The 25,043-nt window shown below is 39.2% G+C and overlaps 4 protein-coding genes across 8 annotated transcripts; 3 read left to right on the top strand and 1 right to left on the bottom strand.

Annotated features, from left to right (window-relative positions):
- The first annotated feature begins 275 nt into the window (after positions 1 to 275).
- Positions 276 to 13,223, top strand: phf10 (PHD finger protein 10). The gene is made up of 12 exons (XM_058629072.1): positions 276 to 491; positions 1,747 to 1,853; positions 2,367 to 2,497; positions 2,759 to 2,842; positions 2,970 to 3,094; positions 3,274 to 3,426; positions 3,558 to 3,667; positions 4,113 to 4,257; positions 4,520 to 4,666; positions 9,814 to 9,922; positions 10,605 to 10,793; positions 11,069 to 13,223. Exons 1-12 carry the CDS (start codon positions 420 to 422, stop codon positions 11,164 to 11,166), a joined length of 1,470 nt encoding a protein of 489 aa, XP_058485055.1. The 5' UTR covers positions 276 to 419; the 3' UTR covers positions 11,167 to 13,223.
- A 328-nt stretch (positions 13,224 to 13,551) lies between these two features.
- psmb1 (proteasome 20S subunit beta 1) lies at positions 13,552 to 16,762 on the top strand. Its single transcript, XM_058629078.1, has 6 exons — positions 13,552 to 13,743; positions 14,083 to 14,190; positions 15,349 to 15,430; positions 15,732 to 15,861; positions 15,942 to 16,048; positions 16,158 to 16,762. The coding sequence occupies exons 1-6, from the start codon at positions 13,643 to 13,645 to the stop codon at positions 16,341 to 16,343; spliced, it is 714 nt and encodes a 237-aa protein (XP_058485061.1). The 5' UTR covers positions 13,552 to 13,642; the 3' UTR covers positions 16,344 to 16,762.
- An 813-nt stretch (positions 16,763 to 17,575) lies between these two features.
- On the bottom strand, positions 17,576 to 19,751 carry psmc3 (proteasome 26S subunit, ATPase 3). The gene is made up of 2 exons (XM_058628891.1): positions 18,807 to 19,751; positions 17,576 to 18,030 (listed from the first exon to the last, which is right to left on the bottom strand). Exons 1-2 carry the CDS (start codon positions 19,749 to 19,751, stop codon positions 17,692 to 17,694), a joined length of 1,284 nt encoding a protein of 427 aa, XP_058484874.1. The 3' UTR covers positions 17,576 to 17,691.
- A 33-nt stretch (positions 19,752 to 19,784) lies between these two features.
- tbp (TATA box binding protein) lies at positions 19,785 to 24,983 on the top strand. 5 transcript variants are annotated; one of them, XM_058628896.1, is made up of 9 exons: positions 19,785 to 19,872; positions 20,826 to 20,955; positions 21,904 to 22,066; positions 22,480 to 22,657; positions 22,800 to 22,887; positions 23,010 to 23,101; positions 23,362 to 23,529; positions 23,703 to 23,797; positions 23,888 to 24,983. In XM_058628896.1, the coding sequence occupies exons 2-9, from the start codon at positions 20,905 to 20,907 to the stop codon at positions 23,965 to 23,967; spliced, it is 915 nt and encodes a 304-aa protein (XP_058484879.1). In that variant the 5' UTR covers positions 19,785 to 19,872; positions 20,826 to 20,904; the 3' UTR covers positions 23,968 to 24,983. The 5 variants fall into 5 exon arrangements, with proteins under 5 accessions (XP_058484879.1, XP_058484878.1, XP_058484875.1 ...); XM_058628895.1 differs by having other exon boundaries at positions 19,792 to 19,872; positions 20,762 to 20,955; XM_058628892.1 differs by having other exon boundaries at positions 19,847 to 19,979.
- Positions 24,984 to 25,043: the final 60 nt, after the last annotated feature.

Genomic DNA, 25,043 nt, shown 5'->3' on the forward strand with positions numbered 1-25,043 from the left:
TTATATTAATGTCATGTTTTTGTTAGAACGGTTCATTCGCAATGGTTTGTGGGTCGTGTAGTTCCTCATTTTTTATTGGATCTCAATCAAAGATTTTTATCACTTCGAGTTGCTGGACCCTGGTTTGTATAAGACTTTAAAGAGCTGTTAAAGTTGGCAAACGTTGTCTTCAGTAGCTAAACTTGAATTGTCAAATCGTACAAATTGTACCGAAAATGAATACGACATATCCAAATAGACAAATTCCAACATACACTCCACTCCAGAAGATGGCGGTCATGTCGCTAAACAGTCACAAAACGACTGTCGTCTGGTGAAGAAGAACAAAAAAAGGCTCGACGCGGTAATTCAACTACTACTGAAAGCGAAGAAGAAAAGGAAGCTAAGCTAGCCCAACATCGGGCTGCATTTAGCGAATTATGGCGGCTGTGCTCCCCATCAGACCCCCGTGCGATAGCAACCCCGCTACACCTGGAGCACAATCCCTAAAGGTGACGTTCATACTCCGTGAAAACACGCAGCACAGTTAGCTGTGTTTCCAGAGCTCTATTTAGCTAAAAGCTAACTGGGTAACATCGGTTAGCATTGTTAGCGCCACCCCTTTGTTTTTAGGCTGCTGTTAATTGGGGGGGTTAATGTTTAACATAAACAGATTTTCTGTTTGACTCGTTAAAGTCAGACACATGGACGCGTTTCTATGAGGCTCTTACGTCCAGTCTCTACTTTTAACCTCCTCATAATCTCGTATATTTTGGTTGTTGTACACATATATTACCTGTTTTCGTGAAAAATCATACATTATATCCGTTAAATAAGAAGGTCACTTGTTATCTCATCATCTCATGAACACATTATTGAAGGTCGATTTAGAATTAGTGTGAAAAAACATCCTCCCACACTTTTAATTATTAAATAATGTAGCCTGATATCAAACAAGGTCCCAAATTAAACATTTCTTCATCGATGTGAACAGACAAATCAAGACTTGTCCACTGATAAATAGCTTTTGCTTTTTTTTCTTGTAAAGAAAAAAGACTTTGAGTGTGTAGTAGTTAAATTTGGACATTGTTGTCAGTGTGGCATGAAGACCTATGCTCTGAGGATGTACAACAACAAATTAAATCTTCTGCACCTGCTGATGCTGGTTGTAGGTTGGGACCCTCTCTCTCACTCATCTTCTACCACTTTATCCTCCACGTGAGGATAAAGATGTTTTTAAACTACTCTGAAACATATACGTTTTTAATGAAATGCTGAGGAAAGTTCTGTAAACCTTTCCCATATATGTAAGTGAAATCTAAAAAGAAATGCAAAGATGTTTTTCAAGCTCTTTTTCTTCTTTCGGCTTTGCCCATCAGGGATCACCACAGCTGGTCATCTGCCTCCATGTTGCCCTCTCCCTTGTGTCCTCTTCTGTTACACCAATTGTCTTCATGTCCTCCTCTATAACATCCACGAACCATCTCCGTGTTCATCATTTCCTCCTGCCAGGCAGCTCCATATTTAACATCCTTTGTCCAGTATAATCACTATCCTTGCTCTGCACATGAACCTTGCGTCTCTTATTTTATCTGCAAACCATTCAATCTGAGCTGTCTCTCCAATGTGCTAATTTCTTACCCTGTCCATCCTGGTCACTTTCAATGGAAATATCAACATCTTCAGCTGCCACCTCCCACAACAATGTTTTGTTTTTGGTTTTTTAAATCACTTTTTTCACGAGTGTGTTTTCTTGTCATTTAAAAGGATGTCAATGAGGAAGAGTCCAACGATGGAAGTCAGCTTCCCAAACGACGGAGAATGGGGTCGGGGGACAGCTCTCGAAGCTGCGACACCTCTAGCCAAGACCTTGGGTAAGTTTGTTTTGAGCTTGGGATAAAATACTAACGTTTTGCTCAAGTTATAATGAAAGGGTTAACAAGATTTTAGGATTTTAGTGTCCCCTTTTGATCCTTTCAGTAAGTGAGAGGACGAGTGCTCGAGAAGTGTATTAAAAAACTTACAGTCAGCAGCTCATGAATATCATAGGAGAATGTTCAAATGTGCTCATCTTGTCAACATGGTAGATAACCTTATTTGAATATGCAGTAGATTTATAATATATACTTTTGTTTAACCAGTTAAACTCTAAATTAAGTCTAATTAAAATCTCTTTGACAAGAGAGACCTAGCCAAGGAGGCAAAATAGCAATATTAAATTTATTCAAATATTATACAGGGTCTAGCATCTTCAACGGGACCTCAAATGCAAGTACAAACCAACCTATTAGGCCTTTTAATTTCAGTTTTATGGGGTAATGTTATTAAAATGAACTTGTTTTTTTGTTCACTAACTAAGATGGTTTATCTCCCCCCTCCACTCCCAGCCCAACATATTTCCCAGCAGAGAACCTGACTGAGTATAAGTGGCCGGCAGATGACACAGGAGAGTATTATATGCTGCAGGAACAGGTCAGCGAGTATCTGGGAGTCACATCATTCAAGAGGAAGTATCCTGGTAAGATAGTAATTACTCTGATAATTATATGCTAATCCCAAACTATTAGCTATCAGGTTATTTTATTATAGATTATGATGTTGGTGTGATATCACAGAAGTAGTTATTTATCTGTGAAATATCATATATTGATGTGCAAATTCTTCTTTGCATTGTGTACATTTTCAGAATAAAGTATAGGGACTGAGAAAGCGTTGACAGTTTCACTTTGTCTCCTGTCATACTGCTGTTATAATGTGTTGTTGGTGTGTTCCTGTGTAGATATGGAGAGAAGAGACTTGTCCCACAAAGAGAAGCTTTACCTGCGTGAACAGAATGTCATCACTGAGACACAGTGCACTCTGGGTGGGAGCCAAACACACAGTAGCTTTACTACAGTGGACAAAATTCCATTATGTTGTGAGAAGCCTTGTTTATGCAATCGAGTGTGAGTAGAATGTGCTCATGTAGGTGTTGGTTTGTTTGTTTACAGGTCTGACAGCTCTGCGGAGTGACGAGGTGATAGATCTGATGATTAAGGAGTATCCCCCCAAACACTCTGAGTATTCAGTCATTCTGCAGGAGAGAGAGCGACAGAGGATAGCAAAAGAGTACTCTGTAAGTACACAAACAACAGAAATACCATACACAACATAGAATAGAATAGAATAGAATAGTAAGAGCCCTTTACTATCATTATACAGTGTACTGTATAAATGAGGAATTGTGTTTTACAACAATACACCTGACATGTAATAAAAATTCACCACACTGTATTTCTGTCTTTCCTCTTGTAGCAAATGCAGAATCAGCAGAATCCTCAAAAGGTGGAGGCCAGTAAGGTTCCTGAGTACATTAAGAAGGCAGCAAAAAAAGCTGCCGAGTTCAACAGTAACTTCAACAGGGAGCGAATGGAAGAGAGGAGAGCTTACTTTGACCTTCAGACACATGTAAGTCCCACCTGGGACCCAGATGATGTTTGATTCTTCCGGTGTTCATAAAAAGTGCATGTTTAAGCTGTGTTGTGTTTTGTTGTATATACATTTGCTTTTTGAGAATTGTTTTGTATCTGTCCTCTCAGATCATCCAAGTACCTCAGGGTCGGTTCAAAGTGCTAGCTCCAGAACTAACCAGGACGGGGCCCTACCCAGTGGCCCTTATACCCGGACAGTTCCAGGACTACTACAAAAGGTGCATTATAGGGGTTGGAACCACCAGAATCGCTGTGATACAATGTTATGATATTGCGATATACTGAGTATTTGTGAAAACACATAACAGCTGTAGTGGGAGTGAGCTCTTGGCACCATCTAGTGGACTGAAACAACTGTTTGTTGATTTGTTGAAATCTCTGTATTTTTCACCACCCCATGTACAAACTCACTGAATTCAACGATCTTGCTACTTAAGTACACCATTTTGTAACCTCCTCAAAACTTGTATTGAGGAGGTTATTTTTTCGTAAGTTAGTGTTTTCTTTGTAACTTTATTTATGAAGGTCTTTATTACAAGTCAATAAATAGAAAACACAGGGAGCAAAAGCAAAGACAAAAATGGGGCAGTCCTATTTTTCCAGTCCTTTTTCAAATACTTTGGGCTGCTTTGGTCTGATGCATCATTGTGGTGTGCATTACAGATACTCTCCCAATGAGCTGCGATACCTGCCCCTGAACACGGCTCTGTTTGAACCTCCACTTGACCCAGAGCTGCCTGCACTGGACTCAGAGCCTGACTCAGACGACGCAGAGGATGTCAAAGACAACAAAAAGAAGAACTCATCTGTAAGGCTGTTTAGGCTGTTACTCTAATCAAGACTGGACCTCATCTATCACCTTAGCTTCATGTTTTTTAAATGCAGAGATACAGCATTTTGAAGTTACTCAGCTGACGGTTTTTCAGTTTCAATATTATCAGAATAATTCACCAAGATCGACTCATTGTGAATGCTTTTATTGCAAAACCAGGTAAAATCTTCTCCCATCCCTAGTGTGCATTTCTCTTAAACCCCTTGTCCTTTACCTTTTTTCTCCATGTCCTGTTTAGGACAGTTCTTCAGGCAACACATCAGATGTAGAGAGCCAGGAGGGAGCAGGTGGACAGGGCCACAAGTCTAAGGCTAAAGACAGGACGCCGGGCAAAGACGGCAGCCTGCGCCATTCAGCGTCCCACAAAGCCACCCCAGGTTACAAGGTAGAGGACAAAACCAACTGAACTCTTCTCCAACAACAGCAGCAGCACTTTTCTACCCCCCTCCTCCTCTTTCTACTACTACCACCACTCCCTCACTCCATCCATCCCACCACCCATCCCTAGCTCTCTTCCCTTTGTTCTCTGACTTCCACAGTTTGCCAGCAGTTCAACTGATACAACCTGGTTCCGTACAGATGTACATACACACACGCACAGACACACACCGGGGGTCCTCTCTACAGTTTTTGTTTTTACGACTGCCACTTGGCTTTTTTCCTTTTCGTACCAGACTGTGAGCAATAAGAACACTTTAAAGGAACAGTTCCCTTTCATCGCACTTTTGACTTTTTTTTGTTTTTCCAGCAAAGACAGATTTGAACTTTAAAAGATTTTCCTTTATAAGTGTCTTCAATATACCTCTTGTCTGTCCTCGCTTGTCAAAAAAAAGATACTTCTGAGACAAGTAAGTGGATGTTTCGGCTGCTAGTTTTTCCTTGTACATTTTTGAAAATTTAAAGTTGTTGTTCTGATATAGAAAATATAAAACCACATATATTTTGTGGTTGCTTTTAAAGTAGTTGGTGTTAACAACTTTGGCACTATATCTGAAGTGTAGAGTGCACCTAACCTTAATGTTTAAGTGTGTGTTGGTATAATATTATACTTTGTTTATACACCATGTGATGTTCTATAAGTGTCAGCCAATTGTTTGACTCAGACATGAGTGCATGCTGACCTTGTTCACACTCTTGCTGAGCTCAGCTTGTTGTAGTCTGTGTGCTGTCAGTCTGGATCTGGACTGGACTAGCCCCACATCACCATACCTTTCTTCAACACCAATTCATGACACCATGTCTTTGTTTGTTGTTGATTTAAATCAATATCTTGAATTTGAAATATTTAATCGACAAATAGTATCAAGGGCTGGGCGGTGTGGCCTAAAATTCACTTTATTCAATTTATGGACAAACAACCTCATGAACAGAGAGCCTCTTTGTAGAGTTATGGCTCCTGATTGGATGAAGTGTTGAGTCCTCAGGTATATAGATATAGAGCTCTGGACATCACGTGACACTTTTTTTTTTTTTACACTGCCAAAGTTGCAGGTAAAGCTTGCAAAAAGTAACGGGGTTCAGTGCTGGTTACAAGCTGTCAGAGTTCACTGCACACTTTAAATCCACAGAGCTGGAGCAATATATTGCAGAACCTGACAGACTGAATATATCTTGCCCTTATAATGCCACCGGGTGCTTTTCCTGAGTATGGAAAAAGCCTCGGACAGTAAAAGTGGACAGTAATCCATACCTTCAGTAACCTGACAACCGACAACTGTCTGCTAGAATTTCCTTCATCCTACTCCTAGAACACTTACACATTGCTATAACAAAATCAGTTTTTATTGGGCAGTGGTTCCCAAACAGTGAAAAGGCGGGCGGTGAGGACAGATGCAGATGGATGTTTCACTGCTAGCATGGACAAGGGAAGGTACAGGAGGTCAGATGTAGGCTTGGGTGTTAGATCAGCTTTTTATTTGTGGCAGTTTTTTGGTAGGGAGATTTTCACCACTCTTATTTTGCCTGCTTCCTTGAGAATTCAGTTGTATAAATTAGGGCTGCAACTCTTAACTGATTAATAATCATCAACTATATTCATCATTCATTATTCATTATTTAGTGTTCCATTCATTAGTTTGAATATTTGTTTTTTAAGTTCAGAGATTTCTGTTTCTTAAAATTCTGGGATCTTTTCCCTCTCGATTATATCTTTGGTTTGTGGACAAAAACAATGATTAAGAAGGAAAATATGTGCACACCTTAGAGCTTCCATTTAGAAGATTGTATTGTCAGTGACATTTAGGGCATCTATGTGGACAAAACAAGAGGGGTTGAGGATTTTGTCATTTAGAGTTTTATAGAGTTTGATATTTTTTACCTTAATATCAACTGGACAAGATAAGTTGGTGATAGAAACGAATGGTTAGTTGCAGCCCTGCTATAAATATCCTGTTAAAGGCGAGTTAAATTTGCCTAAAGGAAATGATTCAGAACCACTGCCTGAGGGCAAATTCATACAATTTACCGCCCGCCCCTACATTGTTCGTTTATTCCTCCAATCTTTAAATTTGCAAAATGACCAGCATTTAAAATATTCTGATATATTACCATTAATACCTTTTTATATAATAATATAAAGTAAGCTATGATCACAGTGAGTTTGGCTCAGCTGTGTGGTGTGAGCATGGTCCTTTCTAGTTTCTGTTTGCCATTTCTATTGTGTTAAGTTTTATTTAACTTAACTTTGACTCGACCGTTATTCACCAGATTACAGGCACGTGCAGTGTAAAAACAGTTTAGCCAACGACGTGACTAAACCCTACCCAAAAATGATAATTTCAGAATATTTCAAAATTCTAATCAATCACAAAGCTGTTTATAAGCACATAGTGCTGAGGGCTAAACAAATTCAACTACGGTTAAGTGGAACATTGCAACATATTACTCCCCTGAATTGGAACGAAATACAGATATGAAAGCACCCTAAATTTACATAACTGAGCAAACACTCTAGATCAGTGATATTTGTTTGAATATCAAGCTATTTAATACATATAGCAGCTTAAAGTGCGTAGATCACCGAGTTCCATCACAGCTTTTCAATTACAGTTAAAGATTAATCCAACCACACAATCGGAGTGGAATTTGGCTCATAGGGCATGTCGAGTTTAGACTATGAAACATTATAACATATCACTCCTTGAATCGGAACAAAATAAAGATATGAGAGAACCCTGTGAAAACAAATAAAACGTATAGCACAGCGAAACACAAAGACCTCTTGGCTTCACCAGCTAATCTGATTCTGGTGTAACTGAACTGCTTCTCATCACAGGGGGATAGTCTAGAGTTAAGATCTCACTTAGATCACTTTATTTACTTAATGCTCAAATGGTATTGTGGAATTACTGATCAGTAACGGCATAAATATGTTACATACCCCAGCTTCAATACTGCCTTTACTCACAACAACTGTTTTTAGAGCCTTTTCAGCTTCTTATACGGTTTTCTTCAGTACACATGAAGAATGGCCAGATGTGTGTCTGTATCAATGAATGTCATCATCTTTGCGTGAAAGTGGATGACAGTCAACAAGGTGAATATCGGCCGATAAATTGGTGCATCATATAACTTTTATGTCTTCACAAAGACACTTTGTGTGAGAGCAGAACTGTGAGTGAGTGATGCAGACTGCAGGTGATTAATGCTACGTCACCCTGGTCTTCCTGCCGTTGAGTAGACGGTGTGTAGTGTGGTGTTTCACAAACGGCTCATGAATAAACATCTAAATATGAATTTAAAAATTGGGATTAGATTCAGTGATTGCCTCTTTGGGTAATGTTATTTTCCTGCATGTGACATATAGTACATGATGTAAAACATGTTCACATTAATGAATGGAAATTCACTGTTGGCCTTTCTGAAGATTATTTACAGATCATAGAGATTAAAAAGTAATTTCACTGTGGTATAGTTCTATATGGTAATATAACCTTAGCAGATTATACTGGCTGTCAGCTTTCTTGCCATTGAATCCATAATTCATACAGCTTAGTGCAGCCAGGAGTGTGTGGTGCTAGTTTTATCATTGGATCAGAATGTTTGATTTTGTTTGTCAGGATCAGGAGCAACTTTATTAATACTCGACTGGTTAAGCACAGTTAACGTTCATCAGATTGTCCAGGCAGGCTTGTAGAAGGAGGGAGGCACAGCTAACATATGTAGCAGTGCCAACACACTCTCATGACTTACTTAAAAGATTTATAATAAACTTAAATAAAAAAAGGGCTTCAACCAATGATTATTTTCATTATTTATTAATCTGTCATTTATTTGCTCAATTCATAGATTTGTTGTTTTGCAGACCTCAAAATGCAATATCCTCAGATGTCCTGTTTTGTTATATAGTTGGCGGCGATGAATTAATTTATTTAATTATTTATACCATATGCTGCACTCACCTGTAGTCAGTTTAATTCCACCCTCGTATATGCTTACATCTATCTGGGATGTTTAAATATTATTTTTTTGCTATAATTGACAATTAGTTTTTGAGATAAATGGTAAATGGTAATGTCTCAACAATGACATTCATAAATGTCCTGTTTTGTTTGCAGTAAAGGAAAGAGAGGAAAAAAAACAGATATTTACCAGATAGTGTATTGAAAATCACTGTTTTATTTAACTAAATTTAAGAAAAAAAGCACTTATCGATTACCCAAATTATTAACAGTTATTATAGTAGTTGCAGCTCTACATAAAATACAATATTTATTATCTAGATTTATTTAATGCAGAATAAAAATTATTCTAACTAGCTGGACTTCCACTGTAGGCTGAGACTCTGAAGACAGGCTATTGTGTGTTAACTGGACAGTCATGCAAGCTTCCAAGTGCTTAGCTATAGACGAGAGTAGTCTGTTCACAACAGCAATGTGAATAAACATTTTATTGATGATTTCAATCGGACTAAATCTTTGAGCAAATTCATTTTGAAGAATGTGTATACATATGCATATATATGCATATATATATATATATATGTATATGTATGTATATGTGTGTATATATATATATATATATATGTATACATATATATATATATATATATATACACACACACACATATAACAGCAGTGAAAATGTCTGAAAATGTGCACATGCAGTTCAGTGATCCGAGTTCAGCTTGTCCTTTTTTTCTTACATCCCTTTCCTGCTGCTGTTTTTAATCTTTGTTTGGTTTTTAGCTTTGTTTGTTGGATTTCAATGTTAACTAAAACATGCCCTTTAGTGACCCATCGTCTTTTTTTCTCTTGGCTGTTTTGGGACATTTTAAGGAAGGATTAGTTTAGATCCCACATGATCGCAAAATGGTCTATTTGGAACTCCTTGTACTCATTAATTTTAGTCAAAATACAACTTTGATGCAGTTTGTGTTTAAACCAATCAATAAAATGTGTTTAGTGTGTCTCCAGAGTATAAAAAAAGTCTTCATTATTCAAGATAAAGTGGCCAGATGTGAAACATTTGTTGTCCATGACTACAGGATACACATGTATGATTGTTTTTTATAGAATTATTCTGCCCTTGCAGCCTAAGGTCATTCCCAATGCTATATGTGGCATTTGCCAGAAGGGTAAAGAGGCAAACAAGAAAGGCAAACCTGAGGCTCTCATTCACTGCTCCCAATGTGATAACAGCGGTAAGTTTACACACTTCATTTTAAAGGACACTTTCCTTGTTTGTTTTTTTCAAACTTGTTGTTGTTTAAGAGATAGATCATGGTTTTGAAATGTAATTGTATGAGGTGCAGACACTAAGTCAGCACTGACTTTGTAATTGTGTTCTACCATCAGGAAAGAAAACTGACTTTATCAACTTAACAAAGGGCTCACCTCATAAATTCTACACTTGCTTAAATCTTTTGATTAGACAGCCTTTTCTGACTGGAAACTGAAGAAAATTATGATTTAATTATGAAAAAACAGTTTAGCTGCAAGGTAAATCACCAAACACAAATATTGTAGACCCACATGGATGTAGTTACATGGTTAAAATATGTTATTTGTGTTTCCCACCAATGGCAGCCATGTTTTCGGCAAGAATAAGACTGGTTATGGCAGAGAGCATGACAAAGTCAGTGTTGACTGTGTCTCAGTTCATACATCCACACTTCAAAAAAACACTTAAAATCCATGGAACTTGCTACACAACATATTTTTTAGGCAAATATTTTATATCAGCTGATTTCATTTGTCATGAGCTCTTTGTGTGTTTTTGTTTTGTTTGCTTGCTTCTCTGTGTCTGTGCATGCTCTCTGTACTTATTTCTCTCCGTGGCTGTGTCCGTCTCCGGCTTCTGTGCACGTGTCCGTAAAACCTCAGGTCACCCGTCGTGCCTGGACATGAGTGAGGAGCTGGTGCGCGTGATCCACACGTACCGTTGGCAGTGTATGGAGTGCAAAACCTGCACCGTGTGCCAGCAGCCACACCACGAGGACGAGATGATGTTCTGCGACAAGTGCGATCGTGGATACCACACGTTCTGTGTGGGCATGGACTCCATACCTACTGGTGAGTGGGAGGACATAGCATATTGTATGTGAAGGATTGGCTTGATGGGCAGAATGATACACAACCACTCATTAATGCTGCATTAATGGACTTAAAGAGATGCATCCATCCATGCAATCGTCTCCCTTAAAATGATTCACGTGTCATTTTCATTGGCATGATTATAAAGCAACAAAAAAGACAGAACAGTAATTATTGATGTTGCTCTTTGCTTTTTAATCAAATATCTTTGTCTCTTTGATTGTTGTAATAATTGAGTCTCTCTGTCTTCTCAGGACTTTGGGTTTGTGAAGTGTGCGACAAAGATTTCACCACACCCAAGAAGAAGGGAGGAGTCAAAACACCCAAGAAGACTAAGTCTGCTCAAAAATGATCCACGACATCTTAAAACACAACACATGGACAAGATCCTACACAACTGCTCTGTCATGATTTCTGTCGAGTATAAAAGACCAGATTCTATTTTTCAAAAGCTTTAGTTTATATGGTCAGCAGTATTCTAATATTGACCGCATTAATAATCAGAATAAGACATTAACTACCTTAACCTGAATAAAGTCAGACTCAATATAGTCAGTAGTCAGATTAAATTGTACTACACATCTTGATCTGATTCTAACATCTAAGTTGAGTTTCCACAGCAATGGTTGTCAACAGTGCCCATGTAAACAGGAATATGATGGAATATTCTTTAAGCAAGTCATGTTAACATTATAATTTGAACTTCTAATTCAGATGAATGTCAGTATTCAGATTATTGTAGTCCATGTAAACGGAATTGTGATCCAGAAATAAGCAAAAGTCATTGTTTTCCATCTTCAAGCTCAATTTAAATGTTGAATGTTTGATCAACCGCTAATGTTTTGTGGTCAAAGCCACAGATTAGCATAGCAACTGTGTTCTGTAGACACCACACAAACATTATGTTAACAGCCAAACTGCTCACTTTTATGCAGTGTTGTGTTACTGGAGACCTGGACTCAGATTTCAGGACCTGTGACTCGACTTAGACTTGAGCACTGATGACTCGGACATTAACTGCACTCAAGTTTGAAGATGGTGACTCCTCGTTTTGTTTTGTTTTTATAATTAATTTGGCATACAGTAAGGAAGTACAGTATCGCTTTAATTAATGCTGTTATAATTCTACAACGCAGCTAAATATTAACATGTGGGCATGTGGATTTGCAAGAGCAGGTACATGCATCCACTGCCTACAGTTTTTAAAGGACCATTGTGTAGGATTCATTGGCATGTACTGTAGGGGTTGCATATTGTAACCATGTGAATTGTTTGCAAACAGACATGGCAGTATAACATGGTAAACTCCATGGAAGAGGAAGAGCCCCTGATGTAATACACAGGACACATTCCACTGAACTAAAACACAGCTGTTCTTAATCTTCATATACTTATTCAAAAACAAAATTATAAATATAGAATTCCTGTTGATAAAGCACTCAATTATATACACTGAACCTAAAGAGACACTGTGTACACAGATTTTACATTGAATTCCAGTTACACAGTAAGTAAACCCTTTTAAATACTGACTGAAGTGTTTAATTTGTGTTTGTTTTTTTCAAAAACAAAACAAATGTGTGTGTCAGCTTTTAAGTGGAGCACTGGAAGCCATCTTGGAACTTGACTCAGACTCAACCTTGGTGACTTGGACTCAGGTAATGAAACTCAATCTCGGAACTTAAGGGATTTATAGCTGGACTTGGACTTGAGGTGCTGTTACTCGACTATAACACTGCCACTATCAGTATCGGTGTGGTCCTACTTGGTTTAACGTGTTGGATGTTAGATGGGAAATCCAAATGGTGCTTTTCTTTTGATCCATTGCGACTGAAACAATCAGGTTTGCTGATGCCATTTTGTTTCAGTTGCCATTCAAAACATTTTGTATATTTTTGTGTCGCTACAGTTGTATTAACATTAATTTAATAAGGCAGGTCAGTAAAGATCAGCCATAAAGTGTCTTATTGGATTATATGACTTGTGCTTGTGAGCCTTTGTAATGAAATTTAAATGAACAGACACTGGCTGTGCTTGACATCACAGCTGCAACAGTTTTCAGGTATTTATGTCTTGAGTATCTCAACTCCTCACATCACGTAACCACTGATTTGTCGTAAAGCAGAATTGCAATGGAATTTGTATCTGTCATTTACCATTATTCAACTGATGTTTTTGCAAGCATCTTAAATGTTATGTTTATTTTTATTTTTTTTATTTTGTATTGTCCTGCAGTGAGCAGAATTTTTTTTGATAAAGTTGTCATAGTCACTGAATTTCAAGGTGTGCTTCTCAATAAAAGTCTACTTTTAAAAGTGAATTAATCTGTAAGTTATATATAATTGAATCTCAGCCAGTTTAATAACCTGCTGTGTGAATTTTATTCTCAATAAAATGAAAGGCACATGGGCTTTGTAGTTTCTTTGAAATTAAATGGTGACGGGATTATGATGGACACTAGCAAAGTCTGTTTATGTACTGTGGTGATGTTGCACTCTATAGATGTTTAAGTCCATTAAAGTTGTAATTGTGCTTTATTCTTACCTTGTTTTTCAGGTAGCCTGTTGTAAAATCAGGCCATTGACTACAGATGAAAATACTTGCTTTACTCAGATAGACCATAAATAAATACACATACCAACACAGCCAAACCCTTGTCAGCTCCAGTGTCAGTACCTACACTACACAAAACAACCTGGATTGGCGCTGTGGCGCAGAGTCCGACTGAGCCTGCTGGTAAGAAGACGGTAAAAGAAGAGGCTGCCATATTGCAGTGATACAGCGACTTTAACTGAAAGATAACTCGTGAGCAATTCTGTGGGACAAAGATGCTTTCAGCGCAGAATTTTGGAGACAACGGGAGGATGAAAGAATATCATTACACTGGTCCAGTGGAGCACCGCTTCTCACCGTACACCTTCAACGGCGGGTGAGTTCACAGTCGGCTATTTAGTGTGCTAGCTAACATGTACATTCAGAGAATGCTACTGAGCTAGCCAGCTTAGCAAACCGAAACAATCAAAAGTGAAGGTAAAGATAACTTTGTTAACAGAGCAGGCTTTCGTCGTACACGCATCTTAACGTATTGTACGACTTAACATAATTTTGTACTATACGTATAATGAGATCCGCCACCTAATATTACACTTTCTGTTTAGAACCAGTAGCTTAGCGTTAGTTAGCAAGTGTCCGTATATTTTCTTGTTTGGGTGATATTGTGTACAAACTAAATGTATGGATGTCTTTTGTGTTTGGTTTTAATTTTCAGCACTGTATTAGCTGTTGCCGGGGAAGACTTCGCCATCGTAGCCTCAGACACTCGGCTGAGTGAAGGCTACTCCATCCACAGCCGGGACTCGCCTAAATGCTACAAGCTGTAAGTGTGCACAATCACCGCAAGACGCCTTATTAACAATAATAAGACATTTTAACAACCTCAAAGACGCCATAAACACCCACCAGTCATGTATAACTGCTTGTTATCTAATCATCCAATCGTACATAAATTCAGTGCATTAAGTCATGGAAACATGATCATGCAGCCTGCCCAAGTTCAAAATATCCAGTTTTCTCTGGGTGGTCTGTTATAATCCTTAGTTATAACAAACGTTTGAAGAAGATTATTTCTGGTAATTTCCTTCTTTAGATTATTTAAGAAGGTGTATATAAGAAGGTGGGCTACAGCATCAGAGGACCATATCAGGTGCCATTTCTGTCAGCTAAGAACAGGAAACTGAGGCTACTATTTACATGGAGTTTGACATCAGAAGATTGGGGCTATGTGGCCTGGTCAGATGGATCAAGATTTTTGCTGCAACATCTGGATGGTAGGGACAGGGTTGAGCTTAAACAACCTGAAAGCATTGATCCTGTCTTGTATCAAAGGTTGAAGCTAATGGTGGTGGTGTCATGATGGAGTGGCAGAAACAGGACTATTTTCTTGGCATACTTTGGACCCCATAGTACCAATTGAGCATAGTTTAAACAGCCTACCTTAGTATTGTTGCTTAATAACCACTTCCAGCAGGTTAGTGTGCCAAGTTCCAAAGCTCAAATAATTTCAAATTGTTTTCTTCAACACAACAGTGAGTTCACTGTTCTCAAAAATGGCTTCCACAGTCTTTAATCTAATAGCCCAACTTTGGGATAAAGTGAAATGGAAGCTTCACAGATTCATACAGCCAACAAATTCACTGGTTGCTGGATGTCATGTCAATGTGGATTAAAGTCACAGAGGAATATTTCCAGAACCCTGTTGAATCTATGCCACATCAGATATTCTGGTCAACCCAGTACTTTTAACCTAATAAGTACCTAATAAGGTAGCCAGTCAGTGTAATCTTTTATAAAGGTGTTATGGATCTTTGTGTCTGTTTTGTTGAAGTCACTACTGAGTTAATACTTGTGTAAGATATGATGTCCTCTGTTCGGGGACAGACTGTATATGATCAGAATCATAAACTCAACTGCCATTACCACACAAAGAACTAAAAAAATCTGGTTTTGATCATTGCATTGATTTCTGACTTCACAGGACAGACACAACCGTCATAGGATGCAGTGGTTTCCATGGGGACTGCCTGACTCTAACTAAAATCATTGATGCCAGACTAAAGGTGAGCTGATGCAGCAAGGTTTTTGGTTTCACTCTCTCTCTAATCTCCTTCAAAAATATATTACATTCTACTGTCTCAGCTAATTGTCCTGTCTACACTTGTCCACTGGTAACTGCAGTGCAGTATTTATTATTTCTTTTGGAAAAAAATCGTGTGTACATAAACTATACACTTTGAGCATTTATTCCACAGACGAGCACAAATTTCCTTCCACACAGCCAGGGGCTATTTTCTGCCCCCTATCAATACTCGGAGGACATTTGTGACCTCATTGTTTCTAACATGTCCCCTCTCCTCTTAGATGTATAAACATTCAAACAATAAGACCATGACCAGTGGAGCCATCGCTGCCATGTTGTCTACCATCTTGTACGGCAGGAGGTTCTTTCCTTACTATGTCTACAACATCATTGGAGGACTGGATGAGGAGGGTAGGTACTTCAACACAAATGTTAAAGTGAAAAGACTGTAGTAAAAGTTTAATTTGTAATAAATTACATTTTCAACGCAGGAAAGGGAGCAGTGTACAGTTTTGACCCAGTGGGCTCTTATCAGAGAGATACTTACAAGGCTGGAGGATCAGCAAGTGCCATGCTTCAGCCGCTGCTTGACAACCAGGTAGAAGAAACATGCACATGCTTACCAATTTGCTGTTGCCACAAATGTGCATTACTGTTGCCCAGTTTCCTCACAGGGGGAATTTATGCCACACTCTCTCTGCCTCTAGATCGGGTTTAAGAACATGGAGGGTGTGCAACATGTCCCTCTGTCTCAGGAGAAGGCAGTGCAGCTGGTCAAAGATGTCTTCATCTCAGCAGCAGAGAGAGACGTCTACACCGGAGATGCCCTTCGGATCTGCGTCGTCACTAAGGAGGGCATTAATGAGCAGACTATGCCGCTGAGGAAAGACTGAAGAGTAAAAGCAATGTATCCATCTGCCTCTGCTTTCTTCTTTGCTCTGTTCTTTCCACATTCACGCTGTTGGTTTGACTCTTACACATCCAAGTTTCTTAAAACAGTAGTTCTGTTTCAGAAATGGTCTTTGGTGTGAGGCTTTTACTGGAGAGCTTATTTTCTTTATCGGTTCACTATCTGTCAATGTCCAATGTATGCCAAATATCTCTCCAAATATTGAGTTGATGTTTCTACTATTGGGATATTTAACTTTTATTGGAAGAAAACCATTTATGAGATCAGGACTCCTGTTCTGAGAAACTTTGTCTCCTCTCACCCCACCCTCTTCTCTGATTCTGTCCGGATTTTTCACTATGTTCTGGAAAGATACATACTGCTATACTTTTTACATTCTTAATAAACGTTAAGAACTGAAAAGTCTGCTGTTTTTCTCTGCATATGTTCAGACTCATATCTTACCTTCTCAGTTTGACCAACACTGTTTCTCTGACAAAATGATCTTGGCAAATGGAGGCTGAATGGGTTGTGGATGTATAGAAAGTGGAACATGGCGCGTGGCACGAGAAAGCCGTGAATCTGTAAAATTGTTAACAGTAAACCATAAATCATAGGTCAGATGCACTACATGATATGTGTTACAGCCTTTGCCATTTGCCAATTTTATTGTTTCACATAGCAATTTGATTTAAAATTCAAATTTGACCCTACTACATTTCTCATGAGCTCAAATTAACTGTCAGTTTTCTGTGGTTGGTTAGTTTTTACTTAACTGGAATTAGCTGGTTATTTAAGTGAAGTGTGAAGCGACCACACATATCTTAGAAATGTGATAAATTCTTCTACATGCACTTAAACATTTCAAATCCAAAAGTTAAGTTATTTGATTTCCTGTTTCATATATTTATTATAGTTTACAAATTATTTTAAACCCTGGTTGTGAATATTGCAGTCATGTGAAGACTACAAACACCATGTCAGACAACTTTGATGGCTTTAAGGGTGTAAAGAGGATTTAAACGAATATGAAAAGTGGACTTTACCTTAATTATGCAAATTTGTATATTCACTTATTTTTACTTATTGTTACATCAGCCATTGGCTGCCCTGATTTCTCAAGACCAGTAGAACTTAATATCACTAATGTGGATCATGAATCTGGATCAGGTGATACAGCATAATTCTATCAAACACAAGTGGTTTACCCGAAGGAAACATATCAACACACAATGGTGACATTTTATTTCTTTTTATTAACTCAAATTTATCAGCAACAACAAGTGTATACTCGACAAATGCTTAACGACCAAAGACACTCTTGCACTCAAACACAGACACTGGCAGTGTCCTCAGGCGTAGTACTGCAGGTTGGCCTTCTTCTTGGCCTGGACCTCCAGGATTCCCTCCATGTAGTCTTCATGGTTCAGCTCTGTGGCTCCACGACGCAGAGCAATCATTCCAGCCTCCACACACACGGCTTTGCACTGGGCTCCGTTGAAGTCGTCGGTGCAGCGGGCCAACTCCTCATAGTTGACATCGGGGCTGACGTTCATCTTGCGGGAATGGATCTGCATTATGCGAGCTCTGGCTTCTTCATTTGGCATGGGGAACTCGATCTTCCTGTCCAGACGACCTGAACGGAGCAGTGCAGGGTCCAAGATGTCCACTCTGTTGGTGGCAGCAATCACCTGAAAAAAACATTATCGCACAATATTAATGCAGTGATAAATGATTGACCTCTACAGTGATAAGTAACACAGATACTGGTGGCCAGTGCTTTTTAATCAAAGATAAACTTCAGTCTATGGTTCATTTGTTTACCAATCACAGTTTGACATTTTTCAACTGTAGAAAAAAAATGCAAATATTAACATTCTTTTACTTTTCACTGTGTTGTATGTATAAATCATAATAATTTCCATTACATAATATCCATTTGACATGAGAAATCTGAAAAAGAAAGGTCAGGTTTCTGTTTTGTTCCTGAACATTTCAGTAGAGCTCTCATTTCTACCTTTTTTAAATGTCACATGTTAGGGATGAACATATGTTCATCAGTATCAGCTAATGTTCACCTCAAATACAATTAACGTTAACTGATACAGGCACTGATGTTAAACTGGGCTATGTATACTGACATTTTTTAAATTACAAATGTAGTTAAATTAGAGGCTAAAAAGGCTCTAAAATTGTATTTTTTGACTGCAGGTAGCATTCAAGGGCATTTCATGAATTTGAATTGATTGAATTTGTGATCATTCAAAGTCGGCACAAGACAGCCTGGGCTTAGTGAAGTATTTACATGATGTTAAGGGTTGTTTATGGATCATATTGGATTTAGGCGTTTTCTTTCTAATATTGCGCAGCCAGTTCAGCACTAGTTTGACTATCTCTGGAGTCCAGAGTGACAAACATCAACCACACAACTTTGTGTACAGTGTGTTTTTGATGGCAGCATCCTCACCTTGACCTGCATGTTGGGCTGAAAACCATCCAGTTGGTTGAGTAGCTCCAGCATGGTCCTCTGCACCTCTCTGTCTCCCGCCTTCTCGCTGTCGAACCTCTTAGTTCCGATGGCATCAAGCTCGTCAATGAAGATGATGGAGGGGGCTTTCTCTTTGGCCAGGGCGAAGGCATCTCTCACCAGCTTGGCTCCATCCCCGATGAACATCTGAACCAGTTGTGGACCGGCCAGCTTCAAGAAGGTGGCTTTGGTCTGAGCAGCGCAAGCCCTAGCCAGGAGGGTCTTCCCTGTGCCAGGAGGACCATACATCAGGACGCCTTTGGGTGGCTGAATGCCCAAGTTTTCAAACTTCTCTTTGTGGTTCATAGGCAGGACTATGGCCTCCACCAGCTCCTGGATCTGCTTGTCCAGCCCTCCTATGTCGCTGTACTGCTCTGTGGGGCGCTCGTCCACCTCCATGGCCTTCACTCTGGAGTCATACTCGGTGGGTAAGGTCTCCAGGATCAGGTAAGAGTCTTTGTTGACACCCACCAGGTCTCCAGGCTTCAACTTCTCGGCGTCCACCAGTCCGATTACCGGCAGGAAGTAGGTCTGTCGAGTGGAGGTCTTAATGACGGCGCACTTTCCTTTTCTCTGCGAGTCCAGATCCACGTTCGCCCCGTCCTCTTCCTGGTCGTTGGGGTCCACATCCAGCAGCTCGATCACATTAGACACAAGGTAAGGTAGCGTTTTGTTCACCTTTATCTTCTCCGTGTTTTCCTTAATTTTATCCTTCATGGCCTGTAGCTCGTGGGTCACCCGTAGCACCTCGCTCTTCATGATCTTTATCTCGCTGTCCAGGAGCCGAGTTCGTTGAACTATTTCATCCGTGGACATTTTTAACACTTCCTCGCCGATGCCATCTTCGACTTCGTCCCAAACTGACTTGTCACTCAGCGACGCCATTTTTGCTCTGTCTCGTATGAACTGTGACACAGAGGAAAATAAAGGTTCCGCTTCCGGAAGCAGCCGGAGAGGAGAGAGGATGCTGCTACCGCTGTCGAGCGCCGTAGAAGAAGAAAACTGAGTATGACACGAGCTTTCAGCTGATTTAAAGTATTTTTTGGGCTGATTTAGAACATACACTGTTTGGTTTCAATTGCGATTGGGCGACTGAAAGTGAACGAAAGACCGGTGAGATATTTCAAGCTGCATTTATTGTATCGGTAGCTTCTTTCACTGCGACCGCGGCGACTTGCTTGCTTGCTGGTGCATTAACCGTTAGCTTTGTGGCTAACTTCTGCTAGCCTCTGCGCTCTGACACTGCTGGTGTAATTTGGGTGTAGAATCTGTCATTCGTATTGCGTACACTGACCTTTGGCTTTGTACTCAGTGAGCCGGGTTAACGGAGCATATACGCTTTATAGTATTAAAGCTAATTGATGTAATTTAGCTAGCGGTGATGTGTTGGCGCCACAGCTGCAGCTTCATGTTATTTACAGGTTCTTCATTCAGAATTGATGAGGTACAATGATAAATAATTGTTTTCCCCCTCTTACCATTAGCGTCCAGTCCTAATTATATTTCTAATCGTAATATTGCACCAAAACAACCCACATTACAACAGCATCGATAATTTAAATATACATCAAATAGTATTCATTTTTACAGCGCAGGGGGAGGCAGAAAGTATATTGGACTACACAGACTACCAGTCATAAACAATAGTATGTGTTAATATACTAAGAAAATGCATGAGCATGCGGGATCTAAAAAAAACAGTAATGAGAAGAGTTTCCATTCATTTTCTACCACTTTATCCTACACATGGCAACTTAAGTCATAAAAAGACTCTAGCCTTTAATGACCTTTGACAGTTGTCTTTAGTGACCAGGACAGCCAGACAGACAGATGATCCTTGAATTGAGAAATGTAAAAACACATTTCCAACTTAATTTCCTGTACCTTTTTTACAGGACAAGAAAATAAAACGTAAAGTTGTTCCTGACCAGTCCACTCTGGTTGTTTGTTTCTCCACAGCAGCACCTGCTGTGTAAAGCCTTCCTACCTGTGTTACTGCCTTCTCTGGTGGCAGTAAAACTACTATAGGAGCTCAAAGATGGACCAGAACAACAGTATACCAGCCTTCCAGGGTCTGGCCTCTCCTCAGGTAAACACTGCTATGTTTACTACAAAAAAGCTCAGAAACCCTGTAACATTTTTGCATATTCAATATTTTTGTGGTATTTATGTTCTTTGATATATTACACCTTTCCTGCCATATTCCCCATTGAAAATGAATGAAGACAGAAGAGACCAGTCATTTTGCATTTAATCAAGTAATCTGTATGTTATGTCTAATTAAGCTCTGAACTGTAAACTCTTCTTTGGCCTCTCTCTTATGACCAGAGGGATATTGTGTGTTAAGTTATGTCACGTTTCATCAAGATTAATGCAGCTACAGATGTATCTATAAAGGGTTGAGTACAGCTTCTTGATGGCTTTTTTGGCACATGGTTTCTTTTTTGGCACATGTCTACACAGCCTTTGCTTGAGAATAAACAAGCATTGAAGCTTTGAAGATATAAATCTGATTTCTTCAGTTCATCATTGATCACCTATATGAACATGTTTAGTAAATTGATTGTTTATGTCTGTCTTTATGGCTCAACACTGTCAAGACATTGTTAATGTTGTCAAGGACAACTAATGATCTCCTGCTCTCAAAATATCTGACTTAATTTAACTGGAGATCAGGAACAATGGGACTAAATGTTTGAGTTGTGCCACTATTTGGAACTGTTAAAGGTCTTGTATGGTGCTTTTCTAGTCTTGATGACCACTCTACACACTACACACCACAGTTTTGCCGTTTGCCATTAACGTTTGAAGTGTCTTCTCCCTTCAGGACCTAAACATGGTACCACCATTCTTTTCTCTGGTGAAAAGAAGCAAAGCATGATTGTACTGTTCTACCTGATGGATCAATAGTGTTTTGTTTTTTACTTTTTTAATGCAAAGAAGACATTTGTGGATTATTTGCATGTGTTCCTTATTTGGTTCCTCTGCTAAATCCCACCTCCAGCTTCATGAGTTTTGATTTTGTCCACATGTGCAGGGGGCCATGACGCCAGGCATGCCAATGTTCAGCCCCATGATGCCATATGGCTCAGGCCTGACACCTCAGCCAATCCAGAACACCAACAGTCTGTCTATACTGGAGGAACACCAGAGGCAACAACAGCAGCAGCAGCAACAACAAGCTCAGCAGGCTAGCACAGGTAGAACACGCACAGCTGTTATATTCCTGTCCATCCTCTCCCAGCCATTATCGCGATATGTGTAAGATCCTTATGAGGAAGACAAACACAGCAATTCACACAATCATTTTCACGCAAGCACTTTTGTGTCGGTTTGAGAAAACGCTCCCTTTTTTTAAAGGAAGAAATCTGCTGGAGATTAGAGATGTCCTGATCCCTAGTTAACATTTGTAATAGCAATAATAAATCATCAAATCTGGATCCTACACAACTGGAGCCAGAGATAGTATATGCAGAATTAGGACGGAGAGGAAAAACAGAGTATTATGTTGTATCGTAACCTAATTTCACAAAAACTGATGTCTACTACATTTATTCTAAGAAATGAATGTTTAACCTATCATGATGGAGAAAAAAAACCTCTCTGTTTCCAGGTCTTCCAGGTACATCAGGGCAGACTCCTCAACTTTTCCATTCCCAGTCAGTAACAGGCACGACTACCACAGCACTACCGGGCAACACGCCGCTCTACAACACCCCGCTGACGCCCATGACTCCCATCACACCCTCTACACCTGCTTCAGAGAGCTCTGGAATAGTACCACAGCTACAGTATGTTTATATACAGTTAAATAAATTGCCAGGATTATACTTTTTATGCCACTTTCCCCCTCATGTTGCAATCTAGTAATAATCAATATGTCCTTTATGTCCTGTAGTCAGTATGCTGTGTTTTGTTTTACTCTGCCTCCAGAAACATTGTGTCCACTGTAAATCTGGGCTGTAAACTCGACTTGAAGACCATTGCACTGAGAGCCAGGAACGCAGAGTACAACCCAAAGGTGAGACCTCCTGAACAATTTCTGCCATAAAAATATAATGGAAATGCTAAATAGCTGGTAAATCTATGATGTGAAGCACTGCTGCAATAATGGGTGCCTCCCTTGTCCTTTTTTTGTGACAGCGTTTTGCTGCTGTCATTATGAGAATACGAGAACCCAGGACCACTGCCCTCATCTTCAGCTCCGGAAAGATGGTTTGCACTGGTGCCAAGAGGTCAGAATAAAGTCTTAATTGTCAAATTTTCACGGTAGTGTTGTCTGTTGTCCGATCAGGGGGCGGGGGCCAAGTGAAATGTACATGCACCTTACTGCATGAAAGACTGTGCATAGATGTTGAACATATATTGATACGCTTGACCCCTGCGTATAAAATGTAGCTCCCAAATCCTATATCACCAACAGAATTAGATGGATGATGCATGTTATCCTTATTTTCTCATCATTCAACATCAATACAACTCTTCTTCTCTCCAGTGAGGAGCAGTCAAGGTTAGCGGCCAGAAAGTATGCCCGTGTTGTGCAGAAGCTGGGATTTCCTGCCAAGTTCCTGGACTTTAAAATTCAGAACATGGTGGGCAGCTGTGATGTGAAGTTCCCCATCCGTCTGGAAGGATTAGTCCTCACACATCAACAGTTCAGCAGGTCACTCTCTGTTTCTCATTTTTTGAAGCCAAACAGACATAATGTGCTGTGTTGTAACAATTGTAAGAATCTGTATGCTGTATGCCTGTCAGTTGTGTTTGCCTTGCTGTGTGTTTCTTGATCATGAGGCTTGTTCTTATAACATCTACAACACGGTGACTTGTCTGTTGCAGTTATGAGCCGGAGCTGTTTCCAGGACTCATTTACAGGATGATCAAGCCCAGAATCGTCCTGCTTATCTTTGTATCTGGCAAAGTTGTACTCACGGGTAAGACCTTTTTTAAATATACAGCTGAACATTAAGTTACTGGATGATTTATTTAATGTTACCCTTGTTTTTTGTTTTTTTATCTGTAAGGTGCCAAGGTGAGAGCAGAGATCTACGAAGCGTTTGAAAACATTTATCCCATCCTTAAAGGCTTCCGAAAGACAACGTAGAACCTGCAGTTCCATCTTTTTTTCTTTCTTTTTTTTCCTCATTCACACGGAAGAGTCGTCAAAATGTTGACTTCTACAAGTGGACTGTTGTAAGTAAGGGCTGTTGTACAGGGATGTAATTTTAGTCACTTTTTACTTTTTGTTCCTGAAAGTTCTTTTTGTGGGGGTGGCATATTAAGGCCTTTTTTCTGTCCAGTTAATGCAGACTTTTTCGCAATTTTTCGGTGCTCCAAATCATCATCATGCTTGATTGTTCATAAAACTGTAAAGACATGTTAAAAAGACTGGACAAGAGGCGTTCTGACTGGGAGTGTTGCCATTTTGTTTATTATTTTATTTTATGCAGTTTTAAATAGTTATGCATATTGCATTTTAAGAACTGGTCTGCCAATTATATGAAAATGTGTTCTGGTTAGACTACCATTCCTGTTACTACAACTTTAGTTTCTCCCAAACCAGTCATAAATAATGGAAACAGATGTCTTTAAAAACATGGGATGTAATATATTCCAATCTGTAGTGAAAATGTGGATGCCCTTAATCTTGATACAAGGGAAATTATACCAGCACATTCTGAGCTATTAAGACACTGTTTCTGTGAAATAAATCAAATACAGAAAGAAAAGATAATCTATTTTTATATTTTGCATCCTAATTCTACTAGCACTATAGGTCTGATGGCAGGTAAACTATGCACCATGCTGCCATATATTTTTTTTTTTTTTTTTTTTTTAAGTTTTTCATTGTACTTTTTTGACCATCTAAAATTGTTTTAAACCTTTAACATTCTAATTTTAACAAAGATTTTAACCAAGGTAAATAAAAATCTGTCTTGGTTTTCTCAGAAATCCACGTTCAATTGTCACTTTTTGGGCACTTGTTGGTGTTTTGTGTCACAGATGTGTTCAACTGGACACCGCTTTGAGAAAAGTGTAAAAGTATACCGAATAACTCTTTTGAAGCTCTTTTAATTGTTAATGTGCTGCACTGTGCATTAATAAATGTGTACATACTGACTCATGTTAAAGCTGCTTCTTTCACTACAGTAATGCAAAACAACCACAACTGAGAGCGTT

Source organism: Solea solea, chromosome 5 (assembly GCF_958295425.1).
Source record: "Solea solea chromosome 5, fSolSol10.1, whole genome shotgun sequence".
Lineage (NCBI taxonomy): Eukaryota > Metazoa > Chordata > Actinopteri > Pleuronectiformes > Soleidae > Solea > Solea solea.

What these genes read in the sequence shown, in the direction of transcription:
- tbp (XM_058628896.1), top strand. Translation starts at nt 20,905, where the DNA reads ATGGACCAGAACAACAGTATACCAGCCTTCCAGGGTCTGGCCTCTCCT. An exon ending in GGAATAGTACCACAGCTACA is followed by an intron (nt 22,658 to 22,799) that starts GTATGTTTATAT and finishes CTCTGCCTCCAG; the next exon opens with AAACATTGTGTCCACTGTAA. An exon ending in ACGCAGAGTACAACCCAAAG is followed by an intron (nt 22,888 to 23,009) that starts GTGAGACCTCCT and finishes TTTTTGTGACAG; the next exon opens with CGTTTTGCTGCTGTCATTAT.
- psmb1 (XM_058629078.1), top strand. Translation starts at nt 13,643, where the DNA reads ATGCTTTCAGCGCAGAATTTTGGAGACAACGGGAGGATGAAAGAATAT. An exon ending in TCGCCTAAATGCTACAAGCT is followed by an intron (nt 14,191 to 15,348) that starts GTAAGTGTGCAC and finishes CTGACTTCACAG; the next exon opens with GACAGACACAACCGTCATAG. An exon ending in TGGAGGACTGGATGAGGAGG is followed by an intron (nt 15,862 to 15,941) that starts GTAGGTACTTCA and finishes TTTTCAACGCAG; the next exon opens with GAAAGGGAGCAGTGTACAGT.
- phf10 (XM_058629072.1), top strand. Translation starts at nt 420, where the DNA reads ATGGCGGCTGTGCTCCCCATCAGACCCCCGTGCGATAGCAACCCCGCT. An exon ending in TTCCAGGACTACTACAAAAG is followed by an intron (nt 3,668 to 4,112) that starts GTGCATTATAGG and finishes TGTGCATTACAG; the next exon opens with ATACTCTCCCAATGAGCTGC. An exon ending in CTCCCAATGTGATAACAGCG is followed by an intron (nt 9,923 to 10,604) that starts GTAAGTTTACAC and finishes GTAAAACCTCAG; the next exon opens with GTCACCCGTCGTGCCTGGAC.
- psmc3 (XM_058628891.1), bottom strand. Translation starts at nt 19,751, where the DNA reads ATGGCGTCGCTGAGTGACAAGTCAGTTTGGGACGAAGTCGAAGATGGC. An exon ending in AGCCCAACATGCAGGTCAAG is followed by an intron (nt 18,031 to 18,806) that starts GTGAGGATGCTG and finishes TGTTTTTTTCAG; the next exon opens with GTGATTGCTGCCACCAACAG.